This window comes from Schistocerca serialis, chromosome 7, assembly GCF_023864345.2.
Source record: "Schistocerca serialis cubense isolate TAMUIC-IGC-003099 chromosome 7, iqSchSeri2.2, whole genome shotgun sequence".
NCBI classification, from domain to species: Eukaryota; Metazoa; Arthropoda; class Insecta; order Orthoptera; family Acrididae; genus Schistocerca; species Schistocerca serialis.
In genome coordinates, this window is record NC_064644.1 from 24,030,775 (window position 1) to 24,047,482 (window position 16,708).

General features: G+C 43.5%; 1 protein-coding gene and 1 pseudogene across 1 annotated transcript in view; both read right to left on the bottom strand.

Moving 5' to 3' along the window:
• Positions 1–12,632, bottom strand: part of LOC126412583 (uncharacterized) — a 474,286-nt gene extending 461,654 nt beyond the window's left edge. Inside the window, exon 1 of the mRNA XM_050082234.1 lies at positions 12,520–12,632. Coding sequence (XP_049938191.1) covers positions 12,520–12,574 — 55 coding nt within the window. The 5' untranslated portion in view covers positions 12,575–12,632. The remainder of the gene's footprint in view (positions 1–12,519) is intronic.
• On the bottom strand, positions 10,435–10,552 carry LOC126413362 (5S ribosomal RNA; annotated as a pseudogene).
• Positions 12,633–16,708: the final 4,076 nt, after the last annotated feature.

A 16,708-nucleotide genomic window follows, 5' to 3' on the forward strand; every position in this document is an offset into this window, starting at 1 on the left:
TTTCACGAGTGTACCGTGAATATCAGGAATCCGGTGAAACAGCAAATCTCCGACATCACTGAGGCCAGAAAAAGATCCTGCAAGAACGGGACCAACGACGACTGAAGAGAATCGCAGAGCGTGGCAGAAGTGCAACATTTCCGAAAATTGCTGCAGATTTCAGTGCTGGGCTGTCAACAAGTGTTAGCGTGCGAACCATTCAACGAAACATCATCGATATGGGCTTTCGGAGCCGAAGGCCCACTCTTCTACCCTTGATGACCGCACGACACAAAGCTTTACGCCTCGCCTGGGCCCATCAACACCGAGATTGGACTGTTGATAACTGGAAACATGTTGCCTGATCGGACCAGTCTCGTTTCAAATTGTGTCGACTGGATGGACGTGTAGGGGTATGGAGACAACCTTATGCACCCATGGGCCCTGCATGTCAGCATTGGAATGTTCAGGCTGGTGGGGGCTCTGTAATGGTGTGGAGCGTGTGCAGTTGGAGTGCTATGGGAGCCCTGATACGTCTAGATACGACTCTGACACCTGACAAGTACGTAAGCATCCCGTCTAATCACCTGCATCCACTCATGTCCATTGTGCATTGTGATGGACTTGGGCAATTCCAGCAGGAAATGCGACACCCCACACATCCATAATTGCGACAGAGTGGCTCCAGGAACACTCTTCTGAGTTTAAACACTTCCTCTGGCTACCAAACTCCCCAGACGTGTACATTACTGGGCATCTCTGGGATGCCTTGCAACGTGCTGTTCAGAAGAGATCTCCACTTCCTCGTACTCTTACGGATTTATGGACAGCCCTGGAGGATTCATAGTGTCAGTTCCCTCCAGCACTACTTCAGACACTATTCGAGTGCGTAATGTTGCGGCACTTCTGCGCGCTCGCGGGGGGCCCTACACGATATTAGGCAGGTGTACCAGTTTCTTTGGCTCTTCAATGTAAAACAAGCATTTAGAAACAAGGATGGTCAAGCACTAAAAAACTCATTGCAGTTCAAAATTACGTGAGTTATGCATTGTTAACTGCGTTTTAAAAATGTATGACTGACATAATTTTGTGGCCTCAGTATTAACAATGTATACGCCGAATTTGTTTATCGTCTCAATGTTTTCATGAACGCACTGGCTCTTTTGAAGCATAGAAGTAAAAATCAAAGCAGAAATTTAATTTTCAGGTACTGTTTATTATGGTCCAAATGGCTCTGAGCACTATGGGACTCAACTGCTGTGGTCATAAGTCCCCTAGAGCTTAGAACTACTTAAACCTAACTAACCTAAGGACAGCACACAACACCCAGCCATCACGAGGCAGAGAAAATCCCTGACCCCGCCGGGAATCGAACCCGGGAACCCGGGCGTGGGAAGCGAGAACGCTACCGCACGACCACGAGATGCGGGCACTGTTTATTATATTAGGTTTCTGACGTTTCAATCTATTTTTAATATGATCTTAATTTTTTGTTTCTTTTGTCAATAATTCCATTGCATTTTACGATGTCACAAAAATATTGATGTGACATACTTTCGTGACAGCAAAAGAAAACCAAAACGTATGACTGGCGCGAAATTTCGAAACTGTACCCTCAGCCCCTGTGCTACCAACTCACTTCGTTTTACAATCTTCGAGTGGACTGATATCGCGTCGAAAGTTCGACCGTCACTTTCTCGAAATGTTGGCACCGAAGCCGAAATTACTTTCACCCTGCTCTCAACACAAGTTTCGACTGTATCAGAGAGCGTTCTCTATGGCGGGTTCCCCCCGTAAGACTTTAAGAAGAATGTAGTAATCCTCAAAACCGAAGAGGATGGATGCTGATAGGTTTATTACAGAACCATCATTTAATAAGACATGGAATAACATATTAACACCAATTATCTGGAGAAAAATGGAGCGACTGATATAAGTCGGCCCGGGGGAAGATCAACTTGGTTCCTGGTGTCTTCCAGAAGACATGAAACACAGTCTACACAGTTAATACCTAATAATCTTCAAATCGCATGTTTTACTAAAAAAGTTCTTATGAATTGATGGAATTCACAGTGAATGAAGGCTCTTCAAGCAGCTTCAATCATTGTGTAGTCCTTTACTGGGAACATTAGCGATTTCGCACCGTTACAGGTGCAAAAAAGAATGGCTCTGAGCACTATGGGACTCAATTGCTGAGGTCATTAGTCCCCTAGAACTTAGAACTACTTAAACCTAACTAACCTAATGACATCACACACATCCATGCCCGAGGCAGGATTCGAACCTGCGACCGTAGCGATCTTGCGGTTCCAGACTGCAGCGCCTAGAACCGCACGGCCACACCGGCCGGCCGTTACAGGTGCATCCTCAAGTGATGCACTGCTAATTAAAATGCAGTTTCTTAGAATAGAATTTTTTTAAAAAAAGGTAATTTTTTTATAAAAGTTCTTAAAAATATTTGTCAAACGTGCATTAACTGAAAACTTGTGACTTTTTAAAAAAAAAAACCATTACTCACTCGATTATTCCTCAAACAATCGGGTGGCTACGATATCCCATAGCTCAGCTGCAAATCAAATGTTTCGATCCATTGTATGATGTTGTCAGTGGTAAAACTGGCATTAAGCACCTGTACTATATCTTTCAAAATTTTTATAACAAAATGTTCCCCTTTCATAGAATCCTATTCTAAAAAACTGCGTTTTAACTGACAGCGGATCACCTGATGATGGGCCGGCCATGGTGGCTGAGCGGTTCTAGGCGCTGCAGTCCGGAACCGCGCGACTGCTACGGTCGCAGGTTCGAATCCTGCCTCGGGCATGGATGTTTGTGATGTCATTAGGTTAGTTTGGTTTACGTAGTTCTATGTTCTAGAGGACTAATGACCTCAGATGTTAAGTCCCATAGTGCTCAGAGCCATTTGAACCTGATGATGCACCTGTAATAGTGCGAAACCGGTAGCGATCCCAAGAAAGGGCTGCAAGACAACTAAAGCGGCTTGAGGAGTCTTCATTCACTGTGAATCGCATCAAATCATAAGAACTTTTTTTAGTAAAAAACGGTTTGAAGGTTTTTAAATAATAACACTTTACTCTTTTAGCTGTGGCTGCCCTTTTTTCAAGATACTATGTAACAACCTACACAGAAAACCGCCGAACTGCCTACGATCAGGCGCAACTTAGTTAAACTCAAGCTCCAAAACAGGGCGCACGCAAAGGGACTATGCTACACTTCTGCCTTACATCACGCAAGTAGTTCCAACAAACGTGGACATAGCAAACAAACGGCTGCACCCAACAGTGAGGGACTTGACAACATATGCTAGATGTCATGGGGGTTTCTGGTCACGTGCTGTGGCGCCACCTATAAGCAGTTACGGCCGGTATTACACTATCAAATTTCTTTGGCTCAAATGGCTCTGAGCACTATGGGCCTTAACTTCTGAGGTCATCAGTCCCCTAGAACTTAGAACTACTTAAACCTAAGGACATCACACACATCCATGCCCGAGGCAGGATTCGAACCTGCGACCGTAGCAGTCGCGCGGTTCCAGACTGTAGCGCCTAGAAGCGCTCGGCCACTCTGGCCGGCCAAATATCTTTGTCAAATATGCAATGTGACATGTTACCACGTGGAGCGCTAGCATCGCTGCAGCGTTCTGTCATCTGTAGTGTTTACTTTTGATAAACCTTGCTGGTAAATACGATTGGTGTGAACCGACAACTACAAAATTAATAGAGATGTATGAAGCTGATGAGGCGCTTAACAACGTGAGGCACCCTTTATACAAAAATAGATTAAGAAGATTGACGACCTGATCTAATCTAACCTAACTCTCTCCTGTAGCAAGGAATCTGAGCGTTACAGTGAGCATGTCTTCTGCAGATATAGCAGTTCTTAAGTGAGTATTGTGCTTTGTGATATGAAGACACACTTCCTGAGCACATACAGAAATGTATGCTCATCCATTCTTAAGTAACTGATGTACGACTTGACGTCCTCCACTATAGGCTCACGTAACAAGTTTTGTAGGATGCTTTTATCGTGTCGTCGTAAAACCCACGGCTTCCCCCAGGTACTTTCCCTTTTTTTACCCTGTTTCTCTTCCGCATGTGCACACAGAGCAATAATTGTGGTAGATGCAACTGCTGTGGTTAATATCAAGTTGTCGTTGTCAGCCATCTTGAACTTTGAAAAAAAAAAATTGATGACAGTGTAATACCCATTTTTAGCGCCACGTCAAAGATCTTTGTCAAATATATTTGACGAATATTTGATCACATCTTTGATCGAATCTTTGACAAAGAAATTTGATAGTGTAATACTGGCCTACTGTGAAGAGTGTTGGTAGTGGACAAGGGCGGTTGACCTGTTGTGGGCCCACGACCAGGAAAATACAGGGCATACCGCCAGCTGCGGTCAGCTGGCGGAGCTACGGGAAGTGAAGTGTGCCGATGTAGTGGTCTGGCCTCTGGCCAAGTTCTCTGCACTGGGTTGTTGGGTTGCATTTGCACCAGAATCCGGTTTAGCGCCCAGCACTGTATGAACTGTAATTATCTGCGATACTCTGTAGTATTTACGAGTACAGCTGAACTCCCAGGAGGGGAAATCTCTTGTGAATGAATAAACGGCATTCCCAGGAGTGTTAAATACGAGTGGTACGTTTCTATTGCTACGTAAAGTGGCTTGTTTAATGTAGAATGTGTTTGAATGTATTCCCTCTCCAGGATTCTGGATTTCATGCTGGATGATTTGAGGTTTCGTTTCCGAACACGTGTGTTTCGGTTTAAATAAGGAAATGTGTTGAGAGCTCGCAGACGGCGTCGCCAGTTTAGTGGTGACCGTTACTGACGTACCTGACCAGACACTGGGGCTTGTTTTTGCGAAGTTGTTACCACTACGGGTGCTGGACGTTAATGTTGTACAGTCCAACTGTAAGGAGTGTTATCTTGACAAACGCTTTACCCTAGTACTTGCTGTATTAATGTTCTGGACCACTGAGGTGGCCAGGGAGTGTGATGGGAAAATTTTATGTAGAATATTTTGAGAAGTATCTTGCAGTGGTTCGTTGGTTGATTTGGGGGAGGGGACCAAACAGCAAGGTCATCGGTCCCGTCGTATTAGGGAAGGATGGGGGAAGGAAGTCGGCAGTGCCCTTTCAGAGGAACCATCCCGGCATTTGCCAGGGGCGATTTAGGGAAATCACGGGAGACCTACGTCAGCATGACCAGACGCGGGTTCGAACCGTCGTCTCCGGATTGCGAGTCCAGTGTGCTAACCACTGCGCCACCTCGCTCGGTCTTGTAGTCGTTAGTAATTCCGTCTCATCAGTTATCTGCAGAGCTGCCTTTGGGTATCAGAACGTAAGCAGGGCATCTCGTGAAAGTACTCTAACGCGCTGTTATTTTAAGTTATATTATTCATAGCCCGCTCGGTTGGCCGTGCGGTCTAACGCACGGATTTCCGGGCGGGAAGGAGCGCCTGGTCCCCGGCACGAATCCACCCGGCGGATTAGTGTCGAGGTCCGGTGAGACGGCCAGTCTGTGGATGGATTTTAGGCGGTTTTCCATCTACCTCGCCAAATGCGGGCTGGTTCCCCTTATTCCACCTCAGCTACACTATGTCGGCGATTGCTGCGCAAACAAGTTCTCCACGTACGCGTACACCACCATTACTGTACCCCGCAAGCATAGGGGTTACACTCGTCTGGTGTGAGACGTTCCCTGGGGGGTCCACCGGGGGTCGAACCGCACAATAAGCCGGGGTTCGGTGTGGGGCGGCGGAAGGGTGAAGTGGACTGTGGTAGTCGTCGTGGGATCGTGGACCACTGCGGCTGCGGCGGGGACGGAGAGTCTCCGTCGTTTCTAGTTTCCCCTGTTAACATAACATAACATAACATATATTATCCATATGCTTGTTAGATGTTGAGCCTTGATCTGAATGAGTTTTGTTTTGAGGCATATTCTCCTGCATATAATTATATAACCTGTTACTGAGCGGTCAGTATGGAACTTCAGTGATTACGACTTGTACCCTATGGAAGCAGCCTCTGTCTAGGGAGCTACCTGTGCTGTTCATTGTATTATTATATTTATGTAAATTGTTTTACTCTATTCCTTCGTAAATAAGCTTTGTTTCTTAAATAATTTTTATTATCAAACTGTATGTATTTAATTAATATTTTGTTGATTTGTGGTTCTCCACTTTAGTAACCCAGACCTCGTTCCACTACTCACTGTGGTACAGCAATTAGTTAGCAACTAAAGTTAGACAGTACCACAGTATAATACCCCAATATAGTACCATAGGATAGTACCTCAGGACTTATCTACTATCGCTCCCAGAAAGAGCCAAGCAGGACATTATGCACTCAAAAGAAGAAAAAAAAAAAGGCACCCCGAATGAATTATCCGGATGGGATGGAAATCAGCAAATGTGATGTGCAAGTACAAACGAAAAAATGGTTACAATTAAAGGAAAACTGGATCATTTATTTAGGAGAAGAAGCTTTACAAATTCAGCAAGTTAATGACGCGCTGTTCCACCGCTGGCCCCAAGCAGTTCCTCAGCTTGCCATTGACTGACAGAATTGTTGGATGTTTTGGATGTTCTGAAGGATATGGTACCGAATTCTGTCCAATTGGAGGGCCCTGCCCATAATGTTCCAAAAATTGGCTCTGAGCACTATGCGACTTAACTTCTGAGGTTATCAGTCGCCTAGAACTTAGAACTAATTAAACCTAACTAGCCTAAGGACATTGCACACATCCATGCCCGAGGCAGGATTCGAACCTGTGACCGTATCCATTGCTCGGCTCCAGACTGTAGCGCCTAGAACCGCACGGCCACTCCGGCCGGCTCATAATGTTCCAAGAGTTCTCAGACGGGGAGAGATCTGGTGACCTTGTTGGCCAGGATGCGCTTTCGCAAGCTCGAAGATAAGCAGTAGAAACTCCCGCCGTGTGCGGGCGGGCATTATCTTGCTGAAAATGGAAGTGCAGGATGGCTTGCCAAGAAGGGCAACAAAAAGGGGCCGTAGAATATCGTCGACGAACCGCCGAGCTGTGAGGGGGTCGCGGATGACAAGCAAAGGGGTCCTGCTGTGAAATAAATTGGCACCCCAGACAATCACACTTGGCCGTCGGGCCGTATGGTGGGCAACAGTCAGGATGGTATCCCACCGCTGTTTGGGACGTCTCCAGACATGTCTGCGGCCTGGAATCTTACTGACTGGAGTAGAATTGCCTTAAGGGACGAGTCCCGCTTCGAACTGAGCCCCGATGGCCGGCGAAGACGTATCTGGAGATATCCCAGACAGCACTGGGATACCAACCTGACTCTCGCCCGCCATACGGCCCGACAGCCAAGTGTGATGGTCTATGGTGCCATTTCGTTTCATAGCAGGAGCACTTTGGTTGTCATCCGAGACACCCTTACAACACAGCGGTACGTCGACGATATTCTACTCCCCGTTCTGTTGCCCTTCGAGTCAAGCCACCCTGGGCTTACATCGCAGCAAGATAATGCCCCCCCCCCCCCCCCCCCCATTAGGGCGAGTGTTCCTACTACTTGTCTTCGTGCCTGACAAACCCTATCTTCACCAGTAAGATCGTCGGATCTCTTCCCAGTTGAGGACTTTTGGAGCGTTATGGGCAAAGCCCTCCAGTCAGCTCGGGATTTTGACGCTCCAACGTGCCACTTGAGCAGAATTGGGCACGATATCCTTCAGGCAAACCTCCAACAACTCTCTCAGTCAGTGCCGAGGTGAATAACTGCTTGCGTAACGGCCAGAGGTGCACCAAAGCGTTATTGGGTAGTTCAATTTGTGAAGCACTTAGCCTTAAATAATCGTCCAATTTTTCTCAAAATTCTGGGGTGCCATTGCAAGTGAACGTTGATCTGTATTGCCAGTCTTCATACTCTAGTTAAGTAAAGTGTTGCTCATCTGTGTCGCTGTCTAGCTTTGCAATAGCTGCTGCCTAATCCTGTTTGTCTCTGTGACAGATCTGTAAGATATATATATATATATATATATATATATATATATATATATATATATATATATATATATATAGATAGATAGTTGCTGCGTGGAAATAAGGCAATTTAATAGCAGCAACTACTTGGTGGTGGCCGGTTCTCTTCCTGCCACAGTTATATGTCCATCCCAAACGTATCTGCTGACTAGAACAGTTCCACGGAAATCTAGGAATAAGCAAGGCTTGACCCTATAGCATACCTTAGAAATATTTTTGACCTGATTCCATAACCACGTACAGGTGTCAGCTTCTTGGTTTATTGTCAGTATAATTATACAGTTTAGATTTCATGCCATTCTGAAAACGTTAGATGTAAATTATAAATGCGTAATCATCCATAAGGACAAATATAGCCGTGCTGGCCTCTTGCATCATATTGTACGTAGATTCATATCCTGACTCTCGTACTTTCGAGCTCGAAACAGTTTACATAGTTAAACCTATCAAGAAGTACCATTAGTTACTGAAACACTTCACGAGGTTAATGCCACACATGTTTCTTAAGTGACACGCGCTCAACTCGACTGTGACTCGTTGCTGCCACAATATCAAACGATCGCAGTACCACAAACGTCAACTACACCGATATTTGCTACAACACAACAGAAAGATACAAACAGCAAAACTACAAACGCCCTAAATATATTAAATCGCTTTGCTTAGTAGACGAGAGGTCGTTATTATCAAATTCCTCAGCAAACAACGCCGATCTTCGCCTGAAAGTTTGTCGATAGAGAATGGGGGCAGTCCGTTTTTTTTTCCCGTAAGACAGACACACAAATTTCGCTCGACCCGGCCTCTGTGACCGCGTAAAACGGAGGCCGTGATTTAACAGTCCAGTTTTGGGCTGGAGTGTTGATTTATAATGCTCCGCTGCAAGCTGCATGTTCCTTACTTGGAAGACTGCAGCGTACATTCGTTAACTGTAAACGAAATGATAGAGGAATGTGCGGTAAATCACTGGAACAAGGCAGTCTACCATACTACTACTACTAAAAACAAGGGTTGTTCTATTGGCATGTTACCGTGAATATGACACTTAAAATACAAGGAGTGAGCGGTTGTCTACACTTGCACAGCAAGCTGACTGTGATTATGAGTCAAAAACACGAAAGGGAGACTAAGCCAAGAACGGAGCCAGACACAGTTTTAGCGCATCCGCACCGTTATTCAATCTGTACATTGAGCATGCAATGCTGGAAACCAAGCGGAAACTGGAACAGGAACTAAAGTACAGGAAGGAGAAATAGGGAAACGAAGATTTCCCCATGAACTGTTAATTCCGTCAGTGGTGGTCGTTGACTAGGAAAATTGGCTGTAGAAAAAGGGTACTGTTTCGAAAAAAGGTTACAATGTGGACACGGATAAACGTAAAACATGAGTAATGGAGTGTTGTCGGGTTAAGTGATGCTACGGAAACCAGATGAGAAAACGATGCGATGAAAGTAGTAGAATAGTTTCTTTTTTATTTTGGCAACAAAATAGTATACGACAAAGGAAGCAAAAAAAAAAAAAGAGAGAGAGAAACCTTTCCCGAAAAAAAAAAGAAATGTGTTACCAATGAGAACACGAAACGATGCGATGAAAGTAGTTGAATAGTTTCTTTTTTATTTTGGCAACAAAATAGTATACGACAGACGAAGCAAAAAAAAAAAAAAAGAGAAACCTTTCCCGGAAAAAAAGAAATGTGTTACCAATGAGAATAATTTTAATTTCAAGTTTTAGAAAATCTTTCGTGAAAACATTGGTATGGAGTGTGAACGTGTACGTCAAAGGGAAATGCTGAAGATTAGATGAATATTACATATTTCTAGATTTCCAGAAGGCTTTTGTCAGCGTTCCTCACAAGCACCTTCTAATCAAGTTGCGTGTCTAAAGAGTATTATCTCAGTCGTGCGAATGGACTCGTGACGTCCTGCCAGGAAAGCCACATTTCATAGTAGCTGACGAAGTCATCGAGTAAAACAGAAGTGATATCTGGCGTTCGGCAACGAAGTATTATAGCCTTCCTAGACTGTTTGCAGATGATGCTGTCATTTACCGTTTTATGAATCACCAGAAAATCAAAACCATTTGTAAAAGGGTTTGATAAAAATGGCTGTTGACTCTAAACTATAAAAAGTCTAAGGTCATACGTTAAATTTTGGTTACACGATAAATCACTCAAATGTAAGGGCTGTAATGTTCTGCTAAATACCTAGTTCACTAACAAAGCACTCCGTCTTCAGGCCACAAGTGGCCCACCGGGACCATCCGACCGCCGTGTCATCCTCAGTGAGGATGCGGCTATAGGAGGTGCGTGTGGTCAGCACACCGCTCTCCCGGTCGTTACGATGGTTTTCTTTGACCGGAGCCGCTACTCTTCGGTCGAGTAGCTCCTCAATTGGCAGCACGAGGCTGAGTGCACCCCGAAAAATGGCAACAGCGCATGGCGGCCCGGATGGTCACCCATCCAAGTGCCGGCCACGCCCGACAGCGCTTAACTTCGGTGATCTGATGGGAACCGGTGTATCCACTGCGGCAAGGCCGTTGCCTAGTTTACTAACAACATAACTGGAAACTATCGCATAGATAATGTTGTGAGGAAGGCGAACAAAACACTGCGTTTTATTGGCATAACACTTAGAACACGCAACAGATCTACTAAAGAGCCTGTCTGCTTAACGCTTGTCCTTTATCATCAGGAGCACTGCTCCTTGGTATGAGCTCCTTAACGGATAGGACTGACGGAGGACATCGAAAAAGTTAGAAGAAGGGCAACTCGTTTTGTATTGTCGGGAAATAAGGGAGAGAGTGTCACGGGTATCGCAAGCGAATTGGGGTGGCAGTAATAAAAATAAAGGAGTTTCTCTTTGCGGCAAGATCTTTTCTCGAAATTTCAATCACCAGCTTTTCTCCCCCGAATGTGAAAATATTTGTTTGACGTTTACGTACGTAGGGAGAATCTGTCATCGTAATAAAATATGAGAAATCAGAAATTGCACGGAAAGGGTAAGTGTTCGATTTTCCCGCATGCGCTTACAGAGTGGAACGATGGAAAAAAGTCTGTCGGTGATTCGATGAACCCCCATCGACGCGCTAAAATGTGAATTGCAGAGTAGTAAGGCAGACGTGAATCTCGGTTAACTAATGAGCAGGTTCTGAACCGAATCGGGGAAAATATAAATTTATGACAGAATTTGACTGTAAGGAGGGAAGCGTTGACTAGATATTAGGTAATTAACGAATTTGATTAGAGATTAATAAATAATCACTTTCGTAATAGACCGCAGCCTTGGCCTCTGCTAGTTCGCTATACGCATCTTGCGAGATGGATCCTGGGACATTCGGGAGAATCCGCTTCTTAATGGGTGCCAGCACCAGCCTATGCTACTATACTGTTTAAATACTAAACTAATCAACTGACGAGTTAGCATCAATTGAAAATTTGTAAAATACAGCAAGTTCGCACATTTCGCCTGCGAGATAAATGCGTTTATTCTGTGACACATAGTTGCTCCGGTGTGAGCGGACCACTTAGGTGAATAATTAGCGATCAATGGGTACACTTGTTACAAGAGACGCTACCCTATATATGTGTATGATACTGCTGCTAATAACTATCTTTGGTTGGACACCATTTGCAAAACAGATTGGAACTGAATTATTTGACGAGTACAGAAAGATATAAAGCATTGGTGTTAATTTTCGCAATTTTGCTGATATGTTAAACGATAATTCTACCAGCCTAAATTATTTCCAGAAGTTTGTAGAAAGTGAATTTGTGCTAAGCTTCTATACAAGAACCTTCGGCCACTTGGTCGGTGACATTTGCTGGTGAATCTGCAAGCGCGATCAAGGAAATTCGGGAAGTGTTTTCCTCTAATTAAGAGAAATCTGCTTTACGGCTACGCATCATATGGTCCAATGCGAACTCAATAGCACCGTATCCGAGGATTCTGTGTAAGTTCCTATTTATGAACAGTAAATTCACAGACGACCGAAGATCTTCGGCGGCTGCTACTGCACTACGAGATCGACGAGTTCCCAAAACTGCAGTTGTACTATTACTGGCAAGTCATAATTTTATTTCAGTACATTATATCACGCAGTTTTGGCGAAGACATCGCGATTAGTGCTTGCGTTCTTCGAGGCTTTGACGATATAATACAGACACAAAACGCCATGCTACATTAATTTGGTCTTTGGATAATAAACGAGAAAAATTTCGTGTAGTTACGGGATTAATTTTTGTCACTGCAGAAGTAGTAGCCACAAGACGTTACAATTAAACATCCTTAGTAATCCAGATATCAATTACTTCAGTCGATTATTAAGTGTATCTTCAATGTACCACATACATTACATACATACACACTCCTATACAAGCTAGGGTGACAATTTAACGAAGACGATAGAACGCATCATAACAACAAGCATAACCGTGAAATAGGCTACTTTAAGCAATGACACTGTTCAAGTAATGTTATTAGCCGCAGACACGGCAGCTGGCCACGCTTACCCGACGCTGCAGCGGCGAGGACGGAGGCGAGTAGCAGCAGCAGCTCCGTTGCCATGGCAGCGGGCACGCGGCCGGCGCGCTGCCGTCGGCGGACACTTTGCACACGACACGCAACACAGCACCCACGTCCGCTCGCGCGCGCAGCCGGAGCGGCACTGACTGCCTGTCAGGCGCGACGCCCTCTCCCCACCACGCCCCCTCCTGCGCTGCCGGCCGCACTCCATTGGCTACTGCCTTTCAGCCAAACTTTACACGCGTTCTGACAACACTCCACCACACGTGCTCGCCACTGGCAACTGCTACCTTTAAGGGGCTCTGGAAAGCCTCAAAATCATGAATAGTTCAATTTTTACTTTTTTGCGTTTTCTGAATCTGCAGACTATTACCTTTTAATAGATATATAATTTATTCAATTCCGAAGACTACAACTATTTTTAAATTTTTTTTGAAATGTGTTCTACATGGGCGTGACCCACTGTGGCGCTGTTAAACTGCTGTCAAATGGTGTTATTATTAACGTCCGTGTTCATCAGGTACATTTTAGTGATGTGAGATAAAGTATGTGTTGTGGCCAACCTGTGATGGTTCAATATATATCGCTGGTGTGATTGTCGATTGTTTCATGTTTATTTACTCTGTCGTTATCTCGAAAATATTCATAATTAACTCTGTTTCTTGAGTCTCTGTTTTGTTGAAGTATAATAATGAGTAAAAGTAAAGTTATTAGAAATCCTCTGAAGGCTTTTAAGAAAAGGTGCAAGGTATTTAGAAATATGGGAATGAAGATAGGTTCTAACATGGTACGAGCGATGCTTGCTTTAGACAAGGAACGCCTTCGGGCTGCAGACACGGCTGTAAAGAGTCTAGAAATACAAGCAAGAGTAAACGGGAGGAGGAACAACAGGAAGCTGGAGGAGGAGTTTGCAGAGGATGAAGATAATCCATCCTATGGACCTGGAATGCACTAAAAAGTTAATCCAATCTTTGTCGCTCGATTCCCAAAACTTTTATTTTCTCATACTAATTACATGTTTTCTAAGGATCTTCCTAACATATTTGTTTCAAACTTTCAGTAAATGTTACACAGTACCTTCTGCGTAATTTAACACAGCCTTTTTCCAAAAAACTGTATATTTTTGAATATATAAATAAAAAATTGCAAAAAAATGTTGTGAATTTTCATTACAATTGAAAAAAAATCGTCTTTAATAACTGAACTAAAATTTTGTAAAATCCCTGTGTTAAGTTGTAGCCCATATTCCAATAAACAATCTGTAAAAAGTTCAACTTCCTACCTCAAATACTTTGTGAGGAAAGATGTAATTTATAAGCGTTATTTTAACATTGCAAGTACAGGGCGTTCCGGAGCCCCTTAAGGGGACCCGGAACGTCCTATACCTCCGATGTTAAATGTAAGGAACATTTTCTTATGAACTATTAACACCAGAATGATGAAACTTTTACAGTATAATATTACCTATATTTAATACCATGTACCATATGGATTTTAATTTATTGGTATTTTTTGGGAAGATAATAACTATTTTGTTACTGAAAATAATTGACACATTGTTTGCCATAGTATCTTTGAAATAAAATCTGTTATCAATTATGTATCACAAAAAGGCTATGATGTTGTTGTTATTGTGGTCTTCAGTCCTGAGACTGGTTTGATGCAGCTCTCCCTGCTACTCTATCCTGTGAAACTTCTTCATCTCCCAGTACCTACTGCAACCTACATCCTTCTGAATCTGCTTAGTGTATTCATCTCTTGGTCTCCCTCTACGATTTTTACCCTCCACACTGCCCTCCAATACTAAATTGGTGATCCCTTGATGCCTCAGACAATGACCTACCAACCGATCCCTTCTTCTGGTCAAGTTGTGCCACAAACTTCTCTTCTCCCCAATCCTATTCAATACTTCCTCATTAGTTATGTGATCTACCCATCTAATCTTCAGCATTCTTCTGTAGCACCACATTTCCTAAGCTTCTATTCTCTATTTATTTAAACTATTTATCGTCCATGTTTCACTTGCATAGATGGCTAATCTCCATACAAATACTTTCAGAAACGACTTCCTGACACTTAAATCTATACTCGATGTTAACAAATTTCTCTTTTTCAGAAACGCTTTCCTTGCTATTGCCAGTCTACGTTTTATATCATCTCTACTTCGACCATCATCAGTTATTTTGCTCCCCAAATAGGAAAACTCATTTACTACTTTAAGCGTCTCATTTCCTAATCTAATACCCGCAGCATCACCTGATTACATTCGACTACATTCCATTATCCTCGTTTTGCTTTTGTTCAAAAATGGTTCAAATGGCTCTGAGCACTATGGGACTCAACTGCTGAGGTCATTAGTCCCCTAGAACTTAGAACTAGTTAAACCTAACTAACCCAAGGACATCACAAACATCCATGCCCGAGGCAGGATTCGAACCTGCGACCGTAGCGGTCTTGCGGTTCCAGACTGCAGCGCCTTTAACCGCACGGCCACTTCGGCCGGCTTGCTTTTGTTGATGTTCATCTTATATCCTCCTTTCAAGACACTGTCCATTCCAATCAACTGCTCTTCCAAGTCCTTTGCTGTCTCTGACAGAATTACAATGTCATCGGCGAACCTCAAAGTTTTTATTTCTTCTCCATGGATTTTATTACCTACTCCAAATTTTTCTTTTGTTTCCTTTACTGCTTGCTCAATATACAGATTGAACAGCATCGGGGAGAGGCTACAACCCTGTCTTACTCCCTTCCCAACCACTGCTCCCTTTCATGTCCCTCGACTCTTATAACTGCCATCTGCTTTCTGTACAAATTGTAAATAGCCTTTCGCTCCCTGTATTTTACCCCTGCCACCTTTAGAATTTGAAAGAGAGTATTCCAGTCAACATTGTCAAAAGCTTTCTCTAAGTCTACAAATGCTAGAAACGTAGGTTTGCTTTTCCTTAATCTTTCTTCTAAGATAAGTCGTAAGGTCAGTATTGCCTCACGTGTTCCAGTGTTTCTACGGAATCCAAACTGATCTTCCCCGAGGTTGGCTTCGACTAGTTTTTCCATTCGTCTGTAAATAATTTGTGTTAGTATTTTGCAGCTGTGACTTATTAAACTGATAGTTCGGTAATTTTCACATCTGTCAACACCTGCTTTCTTTGGGATTGGAATTATTATATTCTTCTTGAAGTCTGAGGGTATTTCGCCTGTTTCATACATCTTGCTCACCAGATGGTAGAGTTTTGTCAGGACTGGCTCACCCAAGGCCGTCAGTAGTTCCAATGGAATGCTGTCCACTCCGGGGGCCTTGTTTCGACTCAGGTCTTTCAGTGCTCTGTCAAACTCTTCACGCAGTATCGTATCTCCCATTTCATCTTCATCTACATCCTCTTCCATTTCCATAATATTGTCCTCAAGTACATCACCCTTGTATAGACCCTCTATATACTCCTTCCACCTTTCTGCTTTCCCTTCTTTGCTTAGAACTGGGTTTCCATCTGAGCTCTTGATATTCATACAAGTCGTTCTCTTATCTCCAAAGGTCTCTTTAATTTTCCTGTAGGCAGTATCTATCTTACCTCTAGTGAGATAAGCCTCTACATCCTTACATTTGTCCTCTAGCCATCCCTGCTTAGCCATTTTGCACTTCCTGTCGATCTCATTTTTGAGACGTTTGTATTCCTTTTTGCCTGCTTCATTTACTGCATTTTTATATTTTCTCCTTTCATCAATTAAATTCAATATTTCTTCTGTTACCCAAGGATTTCTACTAGCCCTCGTCTTTTTACCTCCTTGATCCTCTGTTGCCTTCACTACTTCATCCCTCAAAGCTACCCATTCTTCTTCTACTGTATTTCTTTCCGCCATTCCTGCTAATTGTTCCCTTAAGCTCTCCCTGAAACTCTGTACAACCTCTGGTCCTTTCAGTTTATCCAGGTCCCATCTCCTTAAATTCCCACCTTGTTGCGGTTTCTTCAGTTTTAATCTACAGGTCATAACCAATAGATTGTGGTCAGAGTCCCCATCTGCCCCTGGAAATGTCTTACAATTTAAAACCTGGTTCCTAAATCTCTGTCTTACCATTATATAATCTATCTGATACCTTTTAGTATCTCCAGGGTTCTTCCATGTATACAACCTTCTTTCATGATTCTTGAAACACGTATGTTGTGTGGCGGCGATGGCGAG